Source organism: Barbus barbus, assembly GCF_936440315.1.
Source record: "Barbus barbus genome assembly, chromosome: 16".
Classification (NCBI taxonomy): Eukaryota; Metazoa; Chordata; class Actinopteri; order Cypriniformes; family Cyprinidae; genus Barbus; species Barbus barbus.
This window is the reverse complement of record NC_136744.1, coordinates 4,625,903-4,651,523: the sequence shown is the minus strand read 5'-3', so window position 1 is coordinate 4,651,523 and position 25,621 is coordinate 4,625,903. Positions and strand designations below refer to the sequence as shown.

The following is a 25,621-nucleotide window of genomic DNA, read 5'->3' as shown; positions in this document are numbered from 1 at the left end:
TATCAGATCATTATTTAATGTATATTAAAAATGCTTATAGACTTTTAATTCATGATCAGGCACTTTTTAGAAATCTTCAAATGATTTTGACAAATGAGTTAAAATGTTATAAATAATCATTAACAAACATTATATAATACTTAACGGATCTTTAGTGGAAATGTCATTAAACTTGACGCTCATGTACTTTCTACAAATCTAAAAATGATTTTAACATAAATTATACAATAATCTTCAACAGCATTTAATCATTGTATAACATCTGTTAAAATTATTTGTAGATTTGTAGAAAGTACATGAGCCTAAAGTTTAATGACATTTGTAAGCAATTTAATTTACATGAATTAATGATATGTTAATCATTAGGTAATGATTAATAAGTTTATTATTAAACATTAAGTAAATTATCTCATGTTTCTAGTAGTGTTGTCAAACGATTAATCGCATCCAAAATAAAAGTTTTTGTTTACATAATATATGCATGTGTGCTGTGTATATTTGTTATGTACTGTATATATAAATACACACACATACAGTATGTAATTTGAAAATATTATGTATTTACATGTCTATATTTATATTCATATCATTTATATTATAAATAAATATATTTAATATATAAACATAACATATTTTCCTGGAATGTGTGTGCATTTATATATAAATAACAAATATACACAGCACACATGCATGTATTATGTAAACAAAAACTTTTATTTTGGATGCGATTAATCGTGAATTAATCATTTGACAGCACTAGTTTCTAGCTATTTGAATATGTGATCTGTTAAGCATGATATAACATTAGACAATTACTATAACGTGTTAACAAATGTAAATTTTCTACATTTATAATGAATGAGTAGCCAACAAGCTTCCAGAATATGCTATTTAAAAAGCATCTCATAAGCTGTGTCCAAAATTTAATTGAGGTGGTTTATTTTTGGTTAAAATTACACATTTCACATTCGCCATTGTTCTATAAACTCACACCATTGGTTGAGAATCTTGGACCGACTTCAAAAGAAAAGAGCAATGTTTGAAAGAGTTTTCACTCTAAGTCAACCTACGAATAGCTCTGCTCTTGTTTCATTTCGTTAGAACACATTCAATATTGAAAAATGTGGTTGATTTGTCTTGTGTGCTTATATAAAGGTGGTTGAAAACTGAAGTGGAAACATAAGGTTTCAGAGTAACAATATTGCAGCCAGCACGGAACAGATGGTCCTTTGATTGAACAGCACAGTGCTTCGGATTCAAAAGAAGCATAATTTGGTGCGGGCGCATCAAACTTTGAGGGGGGAAAAAAAAAAAGGCATGTAAGCTAGGTCAGGTATACTAAACAAGATCTTAAGTAGACCAAAACATCTTTCCCTCCCCCTGCCTTTATCTCTCACATAATGTTCTCTCCACATGTTCTACATGACAAAGGTTTCATGTCCCTCAGCTCGCACTTGTTTAGATAATTACAAACATCTCGAGTGCTGTAGCATACAGCTAGTCCCAGACACTGTGGATGTGTCATACTATCATCCGAAAGCTCTAGAATGAAAGAACACCTTGACATAGTGTTACGGAGCAGGACAGCAGCCTCATCCTTTCTCCTTTCCGTAGATGATGAGGAATATCATAATATTAAATGGCATTATCTGTAGCAACATCGGCTGTAATGAGCGTCTTTCTCGCCGTGACCTCTGAATGCATAATACACGGTTATTTGGCTGTGGGCTCTTTAGTCGGCTTTGTAGGCTAATTGTAATTCAGGTCAGAGGGGGGACATGCCACATCATACCATTTGTCTTGTTTGAGTTTCCAAACCACAAAAAAATCAAGTCATTATTGTTAATTTTGCCTATTACCTGCCCTACATTACTCTCAGAGGGGGAACTGAGCGAGAAAGCGGTTCAATGAGGCGGTAGATTTTAACATGCTGTCGGCATAGAAACAGAGGGCTTGATTTGCTCACGTAAACAGCGGGTAGGATGTGCCACGTTGCTCCAGGTGCCATCCTCCAGGCAGACGGCGGTGAGCAGGCTGCTCGCGTCAGGCATATAGCCCTCCTCGCACTGGTACTGCACCTTACTGCCCACTGTGTATTGGAAGCCATGGAACGACCCATTAGCAGGAGACTCTGGCGCTCCGCAAGACACAGCTGCCAATCAGACACAAACAGTATTACAGGTGGATACGTGCTCTACAACACATCTATATATAGAACTCTCATTCTATTCAAATTCTTACAACACCTACTGACTTGACTTTCTAGAAAAATCATACCACATCACTCCTTCTAAACACAAGAAGTCTCAACAAAAATATTTTCTTCAAAACTGAAGCTAAATAAATTTGAACAGGTGATTTATATTATTTTTCATTTAAAGTAAAGGATATATACTTCTTTTTTACTTTTGCTCTATATTGTGTTTTTTTATGTGGACGTGTGCATTATTGACTTGAAGACTTGATTTTCATAATAATTAATAAGCATAAATAAGCATAGTAGATTTTAAAAGTAAACAAAGCAAACTATATATACCCATTTTATTCATTATTTTGAATATTCAATACAACATTTTACATACTGGATTAATTTTACATTAGCATGAATGGTAACACTTTAGAATATGGAACACTTCTTCACTATTAACTACGACTTTTCCCTCAATAAATCCCTAATTTGTTGCTGATTAATTGTTAGTAAGGTAGTTGTTAAGTTTAGGTATTGGATAGGATTAGGGATGTAGAATATGGCCATGTAGAATGAGGCATTAACGTCCTTAATTACTACTAATAAATACCTAATATTCTAGTAATAAGCATGCTAATAAGCAACTATGTATATGTATAATGCATACAGAAATACAACCATATTATTTTTTATAATGTGTGACGTTGTAATAACAACTGTCTAACTTGGAAGTAGGAGCTTTGCAGGAACACTCAAAGGTGGTAAAACCATGAAATATTATGAAAAAATTAAAATTGTGTTTGATTAATGTATTTTATGTTTTTATGATAAACCCAAAACTTATCAAAATTCGATGCAATATGTTAAAACATTATACAAATAAGGTTTAATTTGTTAACATGAGTTTGTTTAAAATTAACTAACAATGAACACTACTTTTAAACTGTGGGCCATATTTTAATTTCAATAATAATAAATAATTAAATTCAAAAGTTATTAAAATCAAACATTATTTAACGACTTGATCTAACAGTGAAAAGGTGTATTTACTGTTTATACTTATATATTTTATTAAATGTATTGCTAATTGTCAGTAAAAAACAAAAGGTAAGGAACACCTTGCCTCTCTCTATTAGATCATCCCAGTCACCATCTACATTGAAATCATCTCTTAAAACATATATATTTCCCCAGGCTTATGTTTAACTTGTTTACACCTTTAGTATAATTATGAAATAATATATATAAATTTGTGTTTGGTCTCGTTCTGTCTCGTGTATCTTGTCAGTGTCTGCGCTTGCTTGGCCATTTGTTGTGAAAAAATAGGGAAAGTGTGTCCAGCTAAATTCAATTAGTATTTTGTTAGATGGGTATAAAAAAAAGCTTAGTTTACCACGGCAGTTGTCGTGTGAAGGCCTCCTCATGTGATGACCGAAGAGTGTAAAGGCCATCGACTCTACCGGGCTGGGACACCGGCAGAGGATATAAGTATCGCTTTTGATTTCTCCTCTTTTCTACTACTTGTTTCACTTCTGTTTCAGTTTTTATAACCATTTCTTACTATGTGTAAGTAAGTTGATGTTTTTAGCATGTGTGTTTTGGTAATGTTATTTCTTAGGATTACTGATAAACTATACTGTCGTGATTAGTATTTGTTATCTATTTTAATTTTAGTTAAATCATGTCTGAATGTATTATGTCTGAATAGGTCTTTTATTAAGTTTTAGTTGTATTTAATTTGAGTTATTTTAATACTTCAACAAACGAAATGGAAATTATATATATATATATATATATATATATATATATTGAATTTATAAATGTGTATGTATATGTATGTATGTATGTGTGTGTGGTTGTACATTTTTTGGTGTTTGACTTAGTGTTATGTTGGAATCATTATTATACTCATACCTTTTGCACTTTAATATTTTGAATTGTTTTTAGCTTTATTTTTGTTTTTCATTTAAATGTTAAGTTTTTAAATTTTGTTGTATGCATTTGTCATTTTTATTTAATTTCTTTATTTTTAAAATGTGTATAGGTAGTATTTATAAAGTTTTAGCTTTTAGTTTTGGATCTGTTTTAGTTGTTTTAATTCTACAATTGATTGCTTCTGTTGTCCTCATTTGTAAGTCGCTTTGGATAAAAGCGTCTGCTCAATGACTAAATAATAATAATAATAATATATACACACTATTTTTTTTTTGTGATGTTTTGTAAATGTTCCTTTTTTAAAATAAGGCTTTCTATTGTAGAGTGATGTGTCATGTTATATCTGTTGTGCAACACTTTGGTCATCTCTCATTTTGCTTTTAAGTTGCGATATAAATAAACCTTACCTTGACCTTGATCTAGTCAATGCATTAACTAATGGGACTTTATTGTAACGTATCACTGGAAGAAAAAAAAAAAAAACTGACTTGAACCTGGCTTAAAACGTGTTGGTCAGTCAGGTCCCATTGGTCTTGGGTCGGGTACCAGACCTCTATTACACGCAACCATTCATATCTAAAATGAGCTCTTTTAAACAAGAAAAAATGAAGGGGGTCTCTAAAAAACGACAGGCTCACAGGAAAGCAATGGGACAAATTAAAACTCTTCCTTGTTAAAATGATCAGAACCTGAATAAAAATCAGGCTCTGAGCCCTCCTCTACCTCAGACTGAGCTGCTGGCAGAGTGCATGGATCGCTCCCACCACTTAAAGAAATTATTGGCCTTAATTAGCACCCATTCTAAATGCCCTTCAATACAAATGGGGCCTAGCCAAGGCTATTCTGAGCTGTGTGCAATGGTAAAAGAATATTAGTGCCATAACCTCCAGTCCTTTGAATGGTGTCATTTACATTTGTGTGATTAAGAATAATGAGATTCCATGAGTAAAATCTTTGCTTGTTAAATGTATAGAAAGTTTGGCTGGCATCTTTGTGAAACATCCTTAAAAGGTCAGAATTTAAGTGAGAATTAAATAGTGAGAAATTCACATTTAATGTTGTCCAAATGAAGTTCTTAGCAATGCACATTACTAATCAGAAATTAAGTTTTGATATATAGTGGCATGCGAAAGTTTGGGAACGCCTTGCAGAATATGTGAATAATTTTTAACAAAATAAGAGAGATCATACAAAATGCACGTTATTTTTTATGTAGTACTATCCTGAGTAAGATATTTTACAGAAAAGATGTTTACGTATAGTCCACATGACAAAAACAAATTGCTGAAATTATTAAAATAACCCCCTTCAAAAGTTTGGGAACCCTTGTTTCTTAATACTGTGTGCGGTTACCTGGATGATCTATGACTGTTTTTTCAAGATTCAAGATTCAAGATTCAAGATTTGTATTCGTCACATAGACAATTATACAGAGTATAACCAGCAGTGAAATGCAAGTCAGGTCCGCTCCATGGACAGTGCAATTGTATAGACAAATATTAAGAAAAAGAAAAGTAGCAAAAAAAAAAAATTTAAATAAAATAAAAGATAAAAAAATATATAAATATAAATGTGCAGGTCAGTATGTTGTTGACATAAATAGTAATATAACAGGAATGTGTAAAAGAATGTGCAAAAAAGTTGTACAGGGTATTTAAATAGCAGCAATATGAGGTAGAGAAAAATTATGAATAGCTTATTGATATAGTGATGTTAACATGGAGTCAAGCGATGTTATGACACAGAGTTAGAGTTTAGGAGCCTGATGGCCTGGGGGAAGAAGCTCCTAAGTCTCTCAGTTTTTGCCATCAGGCTACGGAAGCGCTTACCAGATGGAAGCAAAGTGAATAGTCGGTTATCAGGGTGATTAGAGTCCTTGATCATTTTGACAGCTCTACTTTTGCAGCGTTTGAGGTAGATGTCCTGCAGAGAGGGGAGAGCAGACCCTGAGATGCGCTCAGCTAAGCGCACAACTCTCTGTAGTGCTTTGCAGTCCTGATTGGAGCTGTTTCCATACCACACTGCGATGTCAATACACTTTCTATGGTCCCTGAATAGAAAGTTTTCAGGATTGCTGGTGAGACCCTGAATTTCCTCAGCTGTCGCAGATGGTACAGTCTTTGCCTGGCTTTCTTAACCTGTGTTTGGATGTGTGTAGTCCAAGTCAGGTTCTCAGAGATGTTTACACCGAGGTACTTGAAGCTACTCACCCTCTCCACAGGGGTCCTACTTATCATAAGAGGAGTGTAGGGCTGCTGCTGTCTCTTCCTAAAGTCCATGATCAGCTCTTTAGTTTTGCTCACATTCAGAGAGAGACAGTTGTCCTGGCACCATGATGTGAGTCTCTCTACCTCATCCAAGTATGCGGTCTCATCGTTGTTGGAGATGAGGCCCAGAACTACAGTATCATCAGCGAATTTGATAATAGATGTGGAGCTGTGAGAGGACACACAGTCATGCGTGTAGAGAGAGTAGAGCAGGGGACTCAGGACACAGCCCTGTGGGGCTCCTACGTTCAGTGTGATGGAGTTTGAGGTGAACTGGCCAACTTTCACCACTTGAGGTCTGCCGGTGAGGAAGTCTTGAATCCAGTCACAGAGTGAGGAGTTTAGGCCGAGGTCTGTGAGTTTAGAAGCCAGCTTGATGGGGACTATAGTGTTGAAAGCTGAGCTATAGTCAATGAATAGCAGCCTTACATAATTCCCATTGTTGCTGTCCAAGTGTATGAGGGAAGAGTGGAGGACGTGAGAGATGGCATCGTCCGTAGATCTGTTTGGGCGATAGGCAAACTGAAGAGGGTCCAAAGTATCAGGTATGGAGGAGCAAATGTGGCTCTTTACAAGTCTCTCAAAAAGCTTCATGACTATAGATGTGAGGGCAACTGGGCGATAGTCATTCAGGCAAGAGGGGTTATTGTTCTTAGGCACAGGGATTATTACGGATTTTTTAAATGAGGTGGGAACCACGGAGGTAGCAATGGACTCATTAAAGATAGTCGTGAACAAACCAGCGAGCTGATCAGCGCAGGACTTCAGAACACGGCCAGTTATCCCATCAGGTCCGGCTGCTTTCCTGACGTTCACTTTCTTTAGCGCCCTCCGAACCTCATCCTCTGACACGGTGATTACAGGATCATCGCTGCTCTGCCTGCTGCTTCCTGACGCGCTGGTCGGCAGAGACGCGCTGCCGCCATTGCAATCGAAGCGGCCGAAGAAGATGTTTAACTCGTCGGCCAGCAACGGATCTGCTCTCACCTCCACGGAGAATTCGTTTCCGAAGGCACAGCTGGTCCTCAGTCCCTGCCATATCCGTCGAGAGACATTGAGCTGGAAATTAAACTCAATTCTCTCTCTATATCTGTGTTTAGCGGCTCTTACTGCACGTCGGAGAGCATAGCACGATGCTTTGTACTCGCTCATATTCCCGGTCAGAAGAGCCTCATTGTAAGCGGCAGTGCGTGTGTTAACCGCAGTACGGATTGTACTGTCCACCCACGGTTTCTGGTTGTTGAATGTCCTTATCGTTATTGTTTCTGTAGCTTGCTCGGTTAGCGTGTTTACAAAGCTTAATGCTACATCCGTGAACTCGCTGACGTCCCAGTCGACGTCATCAAGAGCAGCATAGCCTCTGAGTGGGAGGACCAGCGCGTCACTACTCTCTGCACCGGAGGATACTGAACGAGCCTTTGTTTGTATTCCGGTGTGAGAAAAATGACGGCGTGGTCCGATTTGCCAAAAGCCGGAAGTGAGCGGGCTTTGTAGGCATTTTTGAACTGAGTGTAGCAATGATCCAGTGTGTTTGGTCCTCTAGTTGGACAGGATACATGTTGGTGAAAGTTCGGCATGACCTGTCTGAGGTTAGCTTTGTTAAAGTCCCCCGCGATGATAAAGGCAGCGTCAGGATGTTTGTTAATGTAGCTGCTGAGCACATCGTGAAGCTTAGACAAAGCCAAGCCGGTGTCCGCCTGTGGTGGAATGTACACAGCAGTAACAATGATCGATGAAAACTCCCGGGGCAGATAAAATGGGCGGCAAATAATGGAAAGATGTTCCAGATGAGGCGAGCAGGAACGCGACAGAATGGAGATATTCCTGGGATCACACCATTTCTTGTTAATCATGAAACACACTCCTCCAACCCTGGATTTACCGGCCTCTGCTGTTCTGTCCGTCCGAAAAACAGAGAAGTTATCACTTGGCATTACAGCAGTGTCCGGGACCATGGACGAAAGCCACGTTTCTGACAAACAAATGATATTACAGTCCCTTATGTCCCGTTGGAAACTAATCCTGGCTCTAAGATCGTCCATCTTATTCTGCTCGGAATGGGGAGGACTGTGAGCCCTTTTCCTGAGTCTATCTCGAATCCCAGCGCGTTTCCCGCTGTGTTTCTTGATCCTTCACCTCGGGGGGTTATTGTTCATCTCTGCGTTGCGAAGAATTTCCAGAGGCCATGCTGGATTCCTGGATAAAGTGCCCTGAAACAGGTTGGTGTAGCGGTTTCCAATGTCCAAAAGTGTTTCTTTGTTATAGGTGATCAGTGCTGACGTGAGATGTGTAAAAAGAGAAAGTAAACTAAGTAAAAAAGTAGATAAAAACACAATCTTAGCGGAGCGACCTGGACGGCATCCGAACAAAGCGGCGCCATCTTTAAAGTTTTTTTTTTTGTTTTGTTTTGTGATGGTTGTTTATGAGTCCCTTGTTTGTTCTGAACAGTTATACTTAACCCTGTTCTTCAGAAAAAGCCTCCATGTCCTGCAGATTCTTCAGTTTTACAGCATCTTTTGCATATTTGAACCCTTTCCAGCAGTGACTGTATGAGTTTGAGATCCATCTTTTCACACTGAGGACAACTGAGGGACTCAAACACAACTATTAAAAAAGGTTCAAACATTCACTGGTGGTCTAGAAGCAAACACAATGCATTAAGAGACGGGGGTGAAAACTTTTGAACAGGAAGAAACTTTTGTCTTACTTTTGAAATATCATTTTTTTCCATTTAGGGAAGTGGTGTGTGGCTAAGTATGGTGACCCATACTCAGAATTTGTGGTCTGCATTTAACCCATCCAAGTGTACACACAGTAGTGAACATACACATGGAGCAATGGGCAGCCAATGCTGCGGCGCCCGGGGAGCAGTTGGGGGTTCGGTGCTTTACTCAAGGGTCTCACCTCAGTCGTGGTATTGAGGGTGGGGAGAGTGTTATTCACCCCCCCCCGGCTCTTAATGCATTGTGCTTCCTTCTGGAGTATCGGTGAGTGTTTGAACCTTCTGTAATAGTTATGTTTGAGTTTGAGTTATATATAATCTGATTGGCTGATAAGAGTGTAATATTGTAGTGATAGCAGAACTCCAGTCAACTGCCTGGTAGATAATGATGACTACTGGCGCATTTTCATGTGCATTATTATGCAAGCTGATATTCTAATTATATATATTTATTTCCAAGCACATTTTACCAATTCCAAACCACATCAATCTTAATGACTACTATTAATTTTGTATTTAATCATTTATGATATATAATTGTCCATGAAGGCAGGAAAAACTGCTTATGTTCAGGTGTTCACAATTATTAAACTGGTTTTCTTTTACAGATAAAATGAGCCAAAAAAAGAGATTTAACTCAGACTGTAAAGTCAAAAATGATTAATTATTACTCACTTTAATAATAGAGTTGAAAAAATTGCAAATCTCACATAAAATAAAAAATAAAAAAGCTCCTATTTAGTTTAACCTGCTGAGGTTAATGGTTAACATTTTCTCAAGGTTAAGCACATCTTCTTTCACTGAATATTTGTTAGAAGAAGAAGAAAACAATGACTTTCTTTTTAAAAGTTTTTAGACCCTATTATTCCTACATTATTATTGAAAAGTGCAATATACTTAATCGTTATATAATTATCTCAGCCTCATCTCTTAACCTGCCTTAAACTTGCACAAATAACAGCTAGAACAATTAGGCCTACATACAGTTCATTCGCTCACTATTTTTATGCAAGTGCACGTCTGATGGATGACTTGTCTTGCTAATGAACGCACAGCAAACCTCCAGAAGAGACCATTTTCTTTGACAATGCTCTGGAACAGAAGACACGAGGGCACGAGTGCGAAAGGAGAAAGGGCGGACAAAACGGCACGTAGGCTGAAGGATAAAATTAGCACCTCAATGAAAGAGGAAGGAGCAGAGAAGGAAGCATGAACAATGAAATTAAGAGAACCCGCAACACATCAAACACATTCAATTACATTTCTGTCTTAGTCTTAGCGTGACTGAAGAGTCACCCATTATGACATTGGGACAAAGGACACTCGTGATCTCATTGCACAGTCCTCGACGGAAGTGTTTAATGGAATAAAAGCGGCTTCTCGTCGAGGCGTGCGGAGGTGCTTTTGAGCGCCCCGCAGAATGACAATTTTTTTTTCATATGCGAGGAGGCAGGTTGCCTTTTCAAGGCAATTCCCAGTCATTTAAATGAGGAGAATGAGCCAGTGAATATCTCTGCCGAGTGTGAGTTACCTTGGCACAGTGGGGCCGGATTATCCCACTGGTAAAGCCCATTGGGATGAAGTCTGCATGTAGCATTTCTGTGACCCACAAGCCTGTAGCCAGCGTTGCAGTAATACTGGAGCCTGCTGCCCGGCCGATCTCTCGCCCTATTGATGACTCCTCCATTCTTGGGCGGATCGTTCACGCTGCAGTACGCAGCTGTGGGAGACGGAAATAAGCACAGTTTGTCATACTATGATGTTCGGGGTTATTGAAAAATTTTACTTCTTCAAACCATTTTTGTCTGTCAAACATTGTGCACTTTTTAACCTTTATGTGGATTTTAGTGTAATGTGATGATTATTGTGTGTGATGATAATGACATTGCTGCCTTTTCAGATATAAACACAGTTTAAGCATTAATATAACACACTTGCGAACCTTATATGTTACAATTTCCTTTGAAACTAGGCTAAATATATTTCGTAAGGATATTTTTGCTGGTAAACAAGACACTGATTAAAAACTGTTGACATTTGTATTGTTAAAAGTGCTATACAAATAATAGTATTTTGCTGGTCAATGTAAAAATCTGCGTCCTGAAGCAAAAACAGTTCTCCACTTCTTTTTATTGCACAGAAAATTATATCTAAGAGTAATCCATATTTTTGGTCCATTTCATCACAAGAAAAAGACCGTACACTTTATTTATTCAAGTTAATTTAGTCAACTTTTATGGTGGCACATGGCCATTTAGATGAACTCAAAACTATGCGATGTGGACTAAAAGCCATACAACTCAAACTTGGATTTCATGAGGTCTTTAAAACTGTGTTTAAGCTTGATTCTGAGATAAAAAGAAAGAGAAAATGCAGCTTGATGGTTATGAACAGATCATTAGATCTTGTTTTTGATGTGACACAAATACAAGTTTACCCATCATAAAAAGGAAAGCAGAAGCTCGAGGGATGTCAAAGCTTAATCTCACTTCAGACAGATCAAATCAAATGCATCATCACACCAACTCTGCTGAGAGGTTTAGACTTAGCTGTGAGTGATTAACTAGACCTAGCATAAAAAAACGTCCATGTGGCACTGAATTTTAATTTTCTTTACCCTGAAAGCCCAACAGACTAAGAAAGGCGGGGAAAACCAAGGAGGGGTTTGAAGTTGCTTCTCAAAGATGCTTTACCGAGATAACAGTGTTATATTTATCAAAAAGCATTACCTACTTCCTGTAATCATTTGAATTTAAAAATCTAAAAACACATTAGCCACTCAGAGGTTTAAAAAACACAGTTGTTCCAAGCAACATAATGGTTTCTCTTTCTGTCTACTCTTGACAAATTCCAATAAACAGGAAACATGTGGCAACAAACTAGAATAATGGGCCTGCATAGGGCATAGCATGTCAGAAAGATCAACTGAAATGAACACAGGGAGCAAGAAACGTTGACAGAGAGGCAGAGAAATGGGAACGGGTGAAGAGATGCCGAGTAATCATAGCCACTGGCTTTACGGCCTATATATCATGTTTAGCCATTGGTGAAAATGTCGGTCAGATTCATACGACATGGTAGTTATTCAGCAAAATTCATTACTGCGTCTTTGACCTCTATTACAGCAGACTTGCCAATGGCTCCCTGAAGGTAGGACGTGTCTGGTTCTAGCCTAATGAGGGCCAACTTAGAAAAAGCTGACTTCTTTAATAATTGACCCATTTGGATCCAAAGCAACAACCTTGGAGGGCTAAATGGTGGGAATTAATCTGAGGCACATATTATTGCATGCTATTGAATGTACCAAAAGGCTAATTAGAAAGAATTGTAAATGTATTCCTGATTAAAATTCCTGGATGCATCAAATGTGGAATCAAACATGGAGCTAGAGAGAGAGAAAATAAAAAAACGGTCTTTATTTGACAACACATTCTGCTCCTGCCTTCATCAGGATTAAAAGAGTAAAGATGTTGTTTTATTCTTTGATTTCTCCTTTCTACAAGTGTTGCTGGTTTTGTGCTCAATAAATGCTTTGTTTTTTCCAAGTTTCTAAGAATAACCCTACATTAATTCTGGATGCATCCACGCAAAACATGAAATGGTTATATATGTGAAACAAACCTGTGTAGCGTATTTTGAAGCCCTTCTTGCTGGTCGCATGATCAGTTGACCATCTGAGGTAAAGCTGGTTTGTTTTGCTAGTGAAATTCAATTGTGTGGAGTGGTTCCCACTCAAAGCCACCAGCAACGGACTCTGTCCAGATGGCCCTGGTAAATAAAACATCACAAAAACAACAAGTAAAGCTAAATATTGCAAACCACAAATCTGTTGGGCAGCAACAAGACAGACGTGACTTTAGGAAGGAACAAATGTGGTAGAGCAGTGGTTGTCAAACTTTTCAAGCCAAGTACCACCTTTGATCAAATCAGCATATCCAAATTCAACCTAGTCATCACAACTGTTTACACTACACTGTTTTTCCTGTCATTTGGCTAGGTCCTTGAGTATCTTTTTCTTGGTTTTTCATCAACTTTTAATAACAAACCCCTTACACAAAAATATATTGTAAACAGAACCAAAAATCACACATCTATGACTGGTATGACCAAATGTGTTAGTCCTTGAGGATCTTCAGAAATTCTCTAAAACACATGTTAATGTTTTATGATCCCGTTCACACCCACTAACACCTAAAATATATATATATTTCTGAATCCTGAGCAATGTACTATATCTTTTAACTTCTCTTGTCTGTTAATAAGTAATTGGATTCCTCTGCACTGTCAAATTGATGTTCAAAACTGAGTGCTAAATTCTGAATAAAACGCAGTAAAAAGCAGACCACCCATTAAAGGGATAGTTCACCCAAAAATGAAAATGTGCCCTTAATTTACACATCCTCAGGCAATCCAACATGTAGATGACTTATTTTCTTCAGTAGTACAGTAAAGGAGATTTATGATAATAAGATGAATAAATTAGTTTTAATCAACTCATCTTTTAAACAATGAGAAACCATAAAAACTTTAATTTCGTCCCATTTATTCAAGTGCTCAATTCACAAATGCAAGTATCAGTAATGAACTGGGGTAATAATCATGTAAATAATGTTCAGTTTCTTGCACAGACCAATCGTTTCTCTTCATAAGTCCTCAATATATCATAAGGAGCCACAGGTATTAATTTTGTGTTGCTTGTATATGCTTTTTTGACTCTCAGCTGTCAAAAAAGGTAGCTGTTGACTTTTTGTGAATCACCAAGGACCACGGTTTCAGCTAAAAATCTTCTTTATTGCCCTACTTCAGAAAAAAAAAAAGTTACCTACATCTTGGATGGCCTTTTGTATTTTGGTATTTTATTGGTGAACTATATCCCTTTAAACATGCCTCTTAAATATAAAGTTTTTTGGTCTCAGTTCTTGGTTTGACCTTTTGTTTTAATAGTATGCCTTTACTTTTTAAAACTAGTCAAAATGGTTCACAAATGATTTGTCCAAACATATATTTGTGTTATGAAGTTTTGTTGTTAGTAGAATAGAATAGAATAGAATAGAATAGAATAGAATAGAATAGAGTCTACCATCAAAGATCTCCAGTTCGTCAAACTGCTTCTCACTCTGGAACATTTCAACATAAATGGCGATGGTGAAGGCAGGCTGCACTCTGATGATCCAGGAGCAGGTCTGGGAGTTGGGGTAGTTTTTTGGGAATCCAGGACTCAGGATCACACCAGAGGAGGCAGACTGTTCCTCATTTGCAGGACACTGAGCTGTAGCATAGACAGCATTTCACAGGAATCATGACTATTATTGCAAATCACAATGTGGTTATCCTACTAACAAAGCACAAGATGCAAGCTCCAGAGTATTCCAGTAAAAACAGTAAAGTTGAAAAACTTTCTCCAACATGTGCAGTGCTTCTCCTGGATTTACCTCAGGGGCCGCGAGCCTTGGTTTGAGGAAGCAACAAAGTGAGTTGAAGCTTTTTGTTAATCCGCTTTGTGGGCGGGAGGGTGGAGGAAACAAACCAGGAGAACTATCGCTTCTTCATGGCACGGTACAGAAAGTACAGACAAGCCAAACGGCTCAGATTTACAACTGAAAGCTTTTCTGTGGACAACTGGAATGCTTTTTTTCTCCTTTACTCCCAAGACAGCTGTCGGCTACTGTCTATTTGTTACCATACAACAAAACAATGCAGCCTCTGGGGTATTCAGTGCCATCTTTTTATGGTTACAATTTTACAAGCTTTGATTACAAGAATCACACTAATGTTTCAACATCTTTATTATTTTAGATTGATGGTCCCCAGCCATCTTTAAATTATTTACAAGTACTTCCTTGTGGTTGTGTTTTGTAATTCACATTATTACATACAGTATATTCTCATTACTGTAATATAGTGCTTTATTTGTGTATTACCATTAAAATAACAATAATAAAATAATAAAACAATAATAAAAAAATAACTAGATGTGCACATTCTAGAGGAAATAGCACTATTGAAAGTTTAGGCAAGTTTAAGTTTTAGGCTTTATGCTGCATAAAAGTCGCTTTGCTAAGCTAAGCTTGCATCTTGTTTTCTGTCAGCACAAAAAATAAACAATGCAAAGTATGCACTATATATCATTAGGTTTTATATATATATATATATATATATATATGCATGAGATATCAAATCATAATTCAGTATGCAGCATATTTTAAAGATAATATACTACCATTGCATATAAACACTTTATACAATTTAAATGGTTTACAATTAATATTGTTTAACATTTCAACAATCAAAATGGGATATTATTCATTACAGTTAAAATGCAAAAAATTCAGTAAAATAAATAAATACATTTTTGGTAACATTTTAGCTTAGGGACCAGTTCTGACTGTTATCTAGTTGCTTGTTAGCATGCATATTACTCAGATGTTGGCTGTTTATACTTATAAAGCACATATTAATTCCTTATTCTGCATGACCAAATTTTAGATCCCTTAATTCTACTTCATACCTAAACACAAAAACGACCTTACTAACTATTGATAAGCAGCAAATGAGGAGTTTACAGAGGCAAAAGAGTGAGAATTGGTCCCTAAATTAAAATGTGACAATATTATGTATTTCCATATTGAAATATATATCTCACATAATTCTACAGGTTTTGTTCTTCACTGACCTTCACACACTGGTGGTGGACCCTCAAACTGCAAGTGAGAATTCAGTTTACAGGTGAGCTCATCGCTGCCAACCAATGTAAATCCAGGAAAGCATCGATACCTCACAATGTCACCTGCATGGTACAGTAAGACAGTAAGAAGAATTTTTTTTAAATTAAATCATGACTTTGATATTCTTGCATAAGTGGACAGCTGTTCATACCAATTTCATAGTCTTGGTCTTCAAATAATATCTCTGCTTGTTCAACCGTAGGGGGAGGAGGGCATTTCTTGAGTCGATAAGCTAAGGAGAAAAAAAATAAAATGAATTTGCCTTTTTGTTCACCTTTATAGGCATGACACATTTCACACAAGGCAACCCACTCACAGTATATATTACATACACAACATGTGAAAACATTAAATGCTATGCTTCGACATACTGGGAGACCTCTCAAGTATAAAACCACACGTCTATAACTCGCAAATATGCCTGACTTGTTCTGAAATTAAAGTTGGAGGTATAGATGAAAGACTGGTTCATTTTCACACTCCGATTTTCCTATGCTCTGTAACAACATGCTTGCATGCTGACTCTGATATCAAAGAGGCCAAAGGAAATCTATTTTTGACTCTTCTAATCTCCATAAATAACGTGATGTCATCAGAAGCAGCAGTCATGCCTCCTTAGAGTATGAAAGCAAGTTGAATCCCATGTATCGAATATATATTTCGAGCGGCACTTTACGGTATGCATTGCACTTCAGCGGCAACATTTTTCATTTGAAGGAGAAACTAACCATGGAAATTGAGGACAAAGAATCCACTTGTCGAGAAGTCGCTGTGGAACTTGATAAGAACCTGATTGAAAGTGCTGTAGGCTGACTCCAGGGCTGTGTTGCCGCTGAAAATTCCCAGCTGCGGGTAGCTTTGCTCTGGGCCGTCCCTGGAAGAGGAAACACACATTGAAATTACATTACAACCTGTGATCCTGCCATTAAACGGCATTATAATGCCTCGAAATTCCGACTGGTTTGAAACAATTGATATACTTCCAAATTTACAGTGAGATTGTGCTGACTTTTGAATAAATGCATTACATTACAGACCAGCTTGAACGAAAACAGCAAAACTGATGACTTAACAGACTAGTCCGCTTGTTTAATGGCTTTTGAAGATTAATGCACAATATTACTGGGAAAGCGCCGGAGATGCATATTTCCACATTTTTTAATCAACTCAGTACTGTTTCAGATTATTCAGTGGGAATTATGACATTTGGCTCTGCGCTTTGTGATTATTACAAAATACCTACGATTTAACGAAACAAGATTTCCATTCAGTCATTTCTGTAACTTCAGTAACTTTTGTAAAATAAATGAAGGTGTTTGAAATAAAGAAATTGGGTCAAGAACATGTTGAGTCATATTTAACCCTTTAGGCGCCAGGGATTTTTGGAAAAATGCTGGATTTTGACATCAAGATTTCAAAAGCCTGTGGCTTGAAAGGGCTTAAAGATAGAGATCTACTGTAAATTATAAAAATGTTGGGCATGACCGAAGGTTTATGTCTAATTTGCATATTATGATTTCAAATTTTCCTTTCTCTTTGGAGTGTTACAAGCTATGTATTGCTATATATATATATATATATATATATATATATAGAGCTGTACATAGATGAGATCACTAAAGTTGGAAAGACTAAAGTCTCAAACCCAAAGAGATATTCTTTATAAAAGTTAAGACTCGTCCACGCCCCCTAAAATGCCTCATTCAAACACGCCCCCCCCCCCCCATGTCTACGTCACGATGTGGAAATGTTTGCGTAATGCCGCCCAAATGTTCACACAATGAAAGAAGGCGTGGTTTCAGTAACAGCAGTTAGTGTTGACGCAGCCATGTCAGGGAGACACTGTGTGTTTCTATGCGAAAGCAAAAGCACTTTATTTGGCCTTTCCGAAAGTAGATGCAATTAGGAATCATTGGTTAAGATTTGTTTACAACACAACAGCACAACCCAAATGTTCGAATTTGTGCAACGCATTTTATGGATGACCATTACGAGGCTGGCTGTGCACGAAGGCTATTTCTTAAAAAAAAAGGGTAAATTCCGACTTTGCTATGACAATCTGGCCCTTCTGAATCAGTGACTGTAAGTATGTTTTGTTATTAGTTCAAGTATTTGCGATCGTCTGTTCAAATGCAGAGTTTTGCGCGTAACGTGTCGTGTGTGTGTGTGTAGGGAACAGGGTCACATCACAGCGGAGTGTACAGCCCATCAGAAATCATCTTAACTGCGACATTAGTACTGCAAACACATACGAGCATCATCACTGTGTCTGTCACGCGACTCTGTTCCCCTTTCGGGCTTGAACTTATAAAATAACTTGATAGCTGAAGCTCGTGACATTGGAAGGGGCGTTAAATTCCTGATGCGTGCTTGTGGTGTTAGGTCAATTACAATGCATTGGGTCAGTTGGCCAATCAGAGCAGACTGCACTTGTCGGAAGGAGGGGCTTTGTAGAAAACGATGCATTTGAGAGAGGCGGGGCATAGAGGAACTACAATAATGTACGGTATTTGAAAAATAATGTGTTTTTTGAACATTAAAGCATGTCAACATAGTCTGTTATGCCAAATACACAAAATAATGATCTTTAAAATAGCATCATATGACTGTTTAAAAAAGTACAAAAGTATTTAAATTAGTACTTATGAAGCACATATTCTGCATTAACATATTCTACATCCCTAATCCTACCCAATCCCTAACCTTAACAACTACTTTACTAATTATTATTAATAAGCAGCAAATTAGTAGTTTATTGAGATAAAAGTCATAGTTAATGGTTTGTTAATAGCGAGAACTGAATCTCAAAATAAAGTGTGACCATTTTATTTTTATTTATTTTTTATATTTTTTAAGTGCAACTTCTTAATATCCCCATATTATTGACAGGGTATAAACTGTTTTTGTAATTTTTCTAAAACGTTCAACAATTTTCTAAATCACCTCAATGCTTTGAGTGAAAAGCTTTACAACTTCAAAGACAACTGAACTTTTCTTGAAATCTTGCTTTGCACAGTGACTACAGACTACAAATGTCAGTAAACAAAGTGGAGCTCGATTTGCGTAATGATTTGCTTGATGTATGACAACAATAGAAGCATTAGTCTAGTTTGAAAGCTTAAATAATTGTCTTGTCCTCATCTCAGGCTGATATATGCCAAACAACTCGTTAAATGGAGCTGTGCTCACCAGACAGCGATATAGTCAGTCACAGGCTCAGTTTGGAGCAGGGTGAAGTTGATGTAAACCCCATGACCATGCGGTACGGTGATGAGCCAAGTGCAGTCTTGAGAGTCTGGGTACTCATTTGGGTACTCTGGAGAGAAAATGGTGCCGTTTGGAGCCGTCACGTTGTAGCCACAGGGAGCTGTGTGCAGATAAACATCATTCAACCACGACTGCATTAGTAATCTATCTTTCTGAATAATGGCTAATGTTACACACCAGGGAATGCAAAATCAGAATAGTAACGGCATTGTCTGACTTAATTTACTCACTTGCATGTATATTTATGTATATATCTATATATATATTGTTTTTGAATAATTTTCATGCAGTTATTTTTCATAATTCTCATATGGACTTCTTTTATAGCATTTTTTGGTTTCTTTTTTTTGTTTGTTTTACAGATGTCACTATGAAATGTTGCTGTATGGAGAATGTTGTATGGGAAAAAATAACATAAAAGCGCATAAAACAATGACAAACTATACACATCTTCTCTATTAAAGACTGCTATAGTAGGCAGAACGGTTTCATTTGCAGAAGAGTGAAAGAGAACGTCTCGGGTTACTTGACTGTAACCCTGTTCCCTGAAAAAGCAGGAACGAGATGCTGCGCATAAAGCGCTATTGGGAACATTCTTTGTTCGACCGGTTGTTGAAACACGCCAAACTTTGGCTAATATAAGCTCTTTTAGGTGACATCACTAGTTTACGAACACCTGGAGGTTATAAATAGATGTGACGCAGAAACATCCTCAGGTCAAACTTTTGTCTGAAAGGACGTTCAGTCACGCTTACAGTACGGCATAGAGGCGCAGCATCTCGTTCCCGATTTTTCAGGGAACAGGGTTACAGTCAAGTACTCTCGATGCTGCGCTTAAAGTGCTATTGGGAGCGAGAATACCAACGCCGCCGCACTGGAAGTGTCTGGACCCCCAACGTTGTGTGGTGTGTGCACAAACATTGAAGAGGTCTCAGACATGACTCTGGGATGTCGACTCAAGAAAATGCGAGCCCTGTGTAGCTTGTCCTGTGCCAAAAGCAGAACCTGCTGCGATAGCCTGTTCAGGCCGCGCGAACGCATTCTGCCCTGGTGATTTATGTAAGAGACTACCGCCATGTTGTCCACCTGCACTAGGACATGGTAGCCTCTCAACTGCTGGAGGAAGTATTTCAGGGCCCGAAATAGAGCCATCATAGAGCCATCATTTCGAGGCAATTGATGTGCCATTCAAGAAGATGGCCTCTCCAGATCCCTTGGGCTGGGTGGTCATCCAAGACCGCACCCCAGCCTGTGAGGGAAACATCTGTCGTTAGCATCTTGCGATGACAACACGGACCTAGAGTGGGACCCAAAGTTATAGAAAGGGTACGAAGCCCCTGGCGCGTAACCCTTATTTGCCTCTGGGGATTGGCCCTTGGATGAAATCCCCTGGCTCTGAGCCACGACTGAAACGATCTCATGTGCAGGAAGCCCAAGGGTATCACCGTGGTTGCAGCTGCCATGAGACGCGTGCAGGAGACAGCTGTGCCTGCATCGTGATCGAATCATCGGGCATCATCATATAGCCCCATGCCTTTGCACCAACTATAGTCGAGTAGATCGACGTCGATGGCACAAAAACACGGGATGAATACGGTTTATTCCATGAAAGAGTTACCTCGTCATGGACATCACCGAAGAAGGTGAGAGACCGTCGCTGAGGCCCCTCCCCCAGCCACCCGACAGATATCTGTCGTCTAGCTTTGAGCACTTGGGGGTCTTGCTCCTGCGGCCAGTCTAAATGTAATCGATCGACTCCCCGAGTAACCACCTCGAGTAACTCCTCATAAGCTTTTTCATAACGAGAGGAGCGCTCTGAGGTGGCACTTTCCACCTCCGTAGAAGCAAGAGATGAAGTCTCCTCGGCCCGTTCAGAAGAAACGCCGGAGCGCGCTTGAGAAATGGACGCGAGGGCTTCATGATCCGGCGAGAGCGCGAGAGAAAGGGGCGAGTCCATCTCACGCGCCTCAGCCAGATCAACACGCGATCCCCATGAGCTTCTAAAGAAGACGAGGCGCACGCGAAGCACTTTGATCGAAATGAGATCGCAGTGCTCGCACTCGCCCTCGAGCCTGAGGATCGCGTGCTCTTCCCCCAAACACTCAAAGCAGAAAGCATGGAGATCTTCGTCAGAGAGCTGCCTCTGACAAGGAGGTAAACATCTCCTCTCCTGATCTGCCATAATGAGTTTTTTTTTTTTCTATCTACTTGCTTTCTGCTTTACTTTTTTTCTTTTCACTTTAAGCGTGCTTACACACACGCGCGATGTGGTCCTTGAAGACAAAAGACCTGAGGATGTTTCCGCATCACATCTATTTATAACCTCCAGGTGTTCCTAATCGAGTGACGTCACCTAACCGAGGTTATATAAGCCAAAGTTTGGCATGTTTGACACACGTGCTTCAAAATCGGTCGAACAAAGAATGTTCCCAATAGCGCTTTAAGCGCAGCATCGAGAGTAGCTTTTGATAAGGGAACAGAACATTCCTGAGGCTGCTAGAAAAATACTTGGATAGAAGGTACTGGCACAGAGTTCACAACAGAATAACACAGTTATGATAAAAAAAGAAAGAAAAATGGCCCAATAGTCTTTGCAGTGCAGATTCCCAGCAAACGGAAGCCTAGGAGGAACACGTTGAGCGATTGATCGATAAGAGACAGGTCGGATTTCACACTACACTACCCACGCTAATCATCAAGGCTACAATTTAGAACAGCTCCCAGTAGCATATGTCTCCACTGTTCAGGTCTTCAAAGTCTGCTTTAAAGATGGTTTTAAAGCCCAATAGTAATACAAAGTAGTAACACTTCACCTAAAGAGCATAGTTAAAAAGGCATTTGGGAGAGTATAATACCTTTGTAAGTCTCAAAAACTTTGAATAATTAATGTTTTTTTTTTTTTTTTTTTCAAAGTGTGGGCATAGAGGGCTGAAAATAACTGTGTGCTAATCACAACACAACTTGAGAAACTTAAAGAAATGCTAACAGGGACAGAATGAAAAAGGACATTTCTTTCCTTTCTTCCCTTCCTTTTACCTTCACAGCGAGGAAAGGGGTGGTTCCACTTCCTGTTAATTCCGTGCTGGCATGTTAGCACAGGGTAGCCGACCAATACGTATCCCGGGAAGCATTCAAATGTTATGGATTGGCCTGCGTTGAAATCGCTGTTGATGATATACCCATTGTGGAATGGGTATGGGTCTTGACAGTTTTGTAATTCATATGCTACAAGAAAAAAACAAAACAGAAAATATGAATATCTGCAAAGCCATGTCTAGAAATTTGAAGTATGATATTTACTAGTGGGCCCACTTGAAAGAAATGAGAAAAATATATAATAATTGTTTAATTCAGTCATTATTTACCCACCCTTATGCTGTTTCAAACCCATGCACATTTATTTTGTGAAACATAAAATAAGATGTCTAAGCTTCTCTGAAATAAAAAGACTAAAAAAAACACAATATTATATTAACAATGAATTATTAAGTAATGACCAACATTTCATGTTTGGGTTCATTTATTTATTCATTTCTTTATTTACCTTCTTTCCCCCCTAAATATGTAAAACCAAAAGTAAAAAAAGTAAAACAAATAAAAAAATAATATTTATACCACAAATTAGTTTATTAGCATTGGAAAAATAAACAGATTCGTTTGTCTCTCTTTTGCTTTAATGACAGTAGCACTCAAGCTGATATGAACTACAATAAATAAATAAATAAATCCATACATGCATACATACATACATAAATAAATAAATAAATAGGAAAGTTAACCTTATAAGACCTGCATCATATTTTCTACATTAATTTCTAAGGCCTCTAAATCATTAACATGATTAAATCTCCTGAAAAACATTTCCTTTTGCCTGCTAATTGATAGTACACGTTTTTGTAATATGTATATATATATATATATATATATATATATATATATATATATAGTGCCTTGAAAAGGTTTTTGCCCCCTTCCTGTTTTTAATTATTTTTTTTTTTTTTTGCATATTTGTCACACTTAAAAGATTCAGATCATCAAACAAATTTTAATATTACACAAAGATAACCCGAGTAAATACAAAATGCAGTTTTGAAATAATGATTTCATTTATTAAGGGAAAAAATCTGTCCAAACATGCCTGGCCCTACATGAAATAGTAATTGCCACCTAAATCTAATAACTGGTTGATACACTTTTTCAGCAACAACTGCAATCAAGCGTTTACGATAACTGTCAATGAGTCTTTCACATCACTGTGGAGGAATTTTGGCCCACTCTTCTTAGCAGAATTGTTTTAATTCAGCCACATTGGAGGGTTTTCGAGCATGAATGGACTGTTTAAGGTCATGCCACAGCATCTCAATCGGATTTAAGTCCGGATTTTGACTTGGTCACTCCAAAACCTTAATTTTGTTTTTATTAAGCCATTCAGAGATGGACTTGCTGGCGTGTTTGAGATCATGGTCCTGCTGCATAACCCAAGTGCGCTTGAGCTTGAGGTCACAAACTGATGGCCGTACATTCTCCTTAAGGATTTTCTGATAGAGGGCAGAATCCATGGTTCCATCAATTATGGCAATTCATCCAGGTCCTGAAGCTGCAACGTAGCCCCAGACCATCACACCATGTTTGACTGTTGGTATAATGTTCTTTTTATGAAATGCTGTGTTGGTTTTACGTCAGATGTAACAGGACACACACCTTCTAAAAAGTTCAACGTTTGTCTCATCAGTCCACAGAATATTTGCCCAAAAGTCTGGGACATCAAGATATTTTTTGGCAAATGTGAGACGAGCATTTGTGTTCTTTTTGTTCAGCAGTGGCTTTTGCCTTGGAACTCTCCCATGGATGCTGTTTTTGCCCAGTCTCTTTCTTATTGTTGAATCATGAACATGACCTTAATTGAGTTCTTTAGTTGTTTTTCTGGGTTCTTTTATGACCTCCTGGATGAGTTGTCATTGCGCTCTTGGAGTAATTTTGGTAGTCCGGCCACTCCTGGGAAGGTTCACCACTGTTACAAGTTTTCTCCATTTGTGGATAATGACTCTGACCGTGGTTCGCAGGAGTCCCAAAGCCTTAGAAATGGCTTGATAACCCTTTCCAGACTGATACGTCAACTATTTTGTTTCTCATCTGTTCTTGAATTTCTTTAGATCGCAGCATGATGTGTTGCTTTTTAAGCATGCTTTAATTTGTCAGGCAGGTTTTATTTAAGTGAATTCTTGATTCAACAGGTCTGGCAAGTGAAATTTAACTCAGCTTTCTAAAATAATGTGGTTAATCACAGTTCTTTCATGATTTAACAGGAGGGGGCAATTAATTGGTTATGTTTTATTTTGATAGTCCACTTTAAACATTCTACTTACTATAAGTAACTTTGTAACTACATGTCAGCTAATTCTCATTAATTTGCAACTACATGTCTACTAACTCTCAGAGTAGACTGTTAGGGTAGGTTTAGGGTTAGTAGAATAAGTTGACATATACTTGCAAAATTTCTCAAAGTCAGTATGTTGTGGACCCATCAAAATAAAGTGTTAGAAGATATTAAGCAGAGAGTCTACTAATAATCTAATGACTGCTAGTTGACATATAGTTGCAAAGTTGCTTACTGTTAGTAGAATGTCTAAAGTGGACTATCGAAATAAAGTTTTACCAATACATTTTTTCACGTAGGGCCAGGTAGGTTCGGACAGCTTTTTTTCTCTTAATAAATTAAATCATCATTTAAAAACTGCATTTTGAATTTACTTGGATTATCTTTGTGTAATATAAAAATTTGTTTGATGATCTGAATCTTAAGTGTGACAAATATGCAAAAAATAAAACTAAATAAACAGGAAGGGGGCAAAAACCTTTTCACAGCACTGTATATATATATATATATCCATTGTTCCATCTGAACAATTACTGGACGGAAGCTACTTAGGTTTTTTGATTATCCATACATTATTTTTTTGAAATATTATGGTAAATGTAAGTTTCAAATATGATACAAGAAGCAATACAACCATCATTGTATTGCATTGCGATATGTTTGGTCCCCTACAATTACTCAGAGTCTGAACCAAACTGCATATTTTTTGCTCAGTTTGTGCCTCTGAATAAAACTGAGGTGTGTTTTCCCATATTATCATATATGGTGCGATAAAAGCCTAATGTAGAAAACCAATCAACATTCACTCAATCAACTATAAGATGACAAACATTCACAAAAGTGTCAACGATATGCTAAGGCATTTATGACAGCTAAACATGCAAGGTGTTGCTCATCTCTGTGAATCGTCACCAGTATGGTGAAGTAGCAGAAAGCTTGTCAAACTAACATACAAACATCTCCAGGCAGCATTTCAAGTGCAGCGCTTATGATCAACAACTTTATAATCATATTCTTTCATCCTGCATCATTGTTTGTGTATCAAAACACGGCATCAGTATTCCCCCCCACAAAAGCCCGTCTGGCAGCACAGATCAAGGCTGTGCCTGGCTCTTTTCAACTCAGACTAGAGTGGATAAG

The 25,621-nt window shown here is 37.8% G+C and overlaps 1 protein-coding gene across 2 annotated transcripts in view; it reads right to left on the bottom strand.

The window, feature by feature from the left end:
• The window catches only part of LOC306882813 (CUB and sushi domain-containing protein 1-like), a gene marked incomplete at its 3' end in the record, with an annotated part of 412,841 nt that overhangs the window by 43,050 nt on the left and 344,170 nt on the right, over window positions 1-25,621 (bottom strand). For both annotated transcript variants that reach the window (XM_079437723.1, XM_079437724.1), the window contains exons 41-49: window positions 22,141-22,329; window positions 19,027-19,204; window positions 16,566-16,711; window positions 15,989-16,069; window positions 15,786-15,899; window positions 14,193-14,381; window positions 12,734-12,880; window positions 10,644-10,832; window positions 1,967-2,152 (exon numbers count right to left, since the gene is read on the bottom strand). In XM_079437723.1, coding sequence (XP_079293849.1) covers window positions 1,967-2,152; window positions 10,644-10,832; window positions 12,734-12,880; window positions 14,193-14,381; window positions 15,786-15,899; window positions 15,989-16,069; window positions 16,566-16,711; window positions 19,027-19,204; window positions 22,141-22,329 — 1,419 coding nt within the window. The remainder of the gene's footprint in view (window positions 1-1,966; window positions 2,153-10,643; window positions 10,833-12,733; window positions 12,881-14,192; window positions 14,382-15,785; window positions 15,900-15,988; window positions 16,070-16,565; window positions 16,712-19,026; window positions 19,205-22,140; window positions 22,330-25,621) is intronic.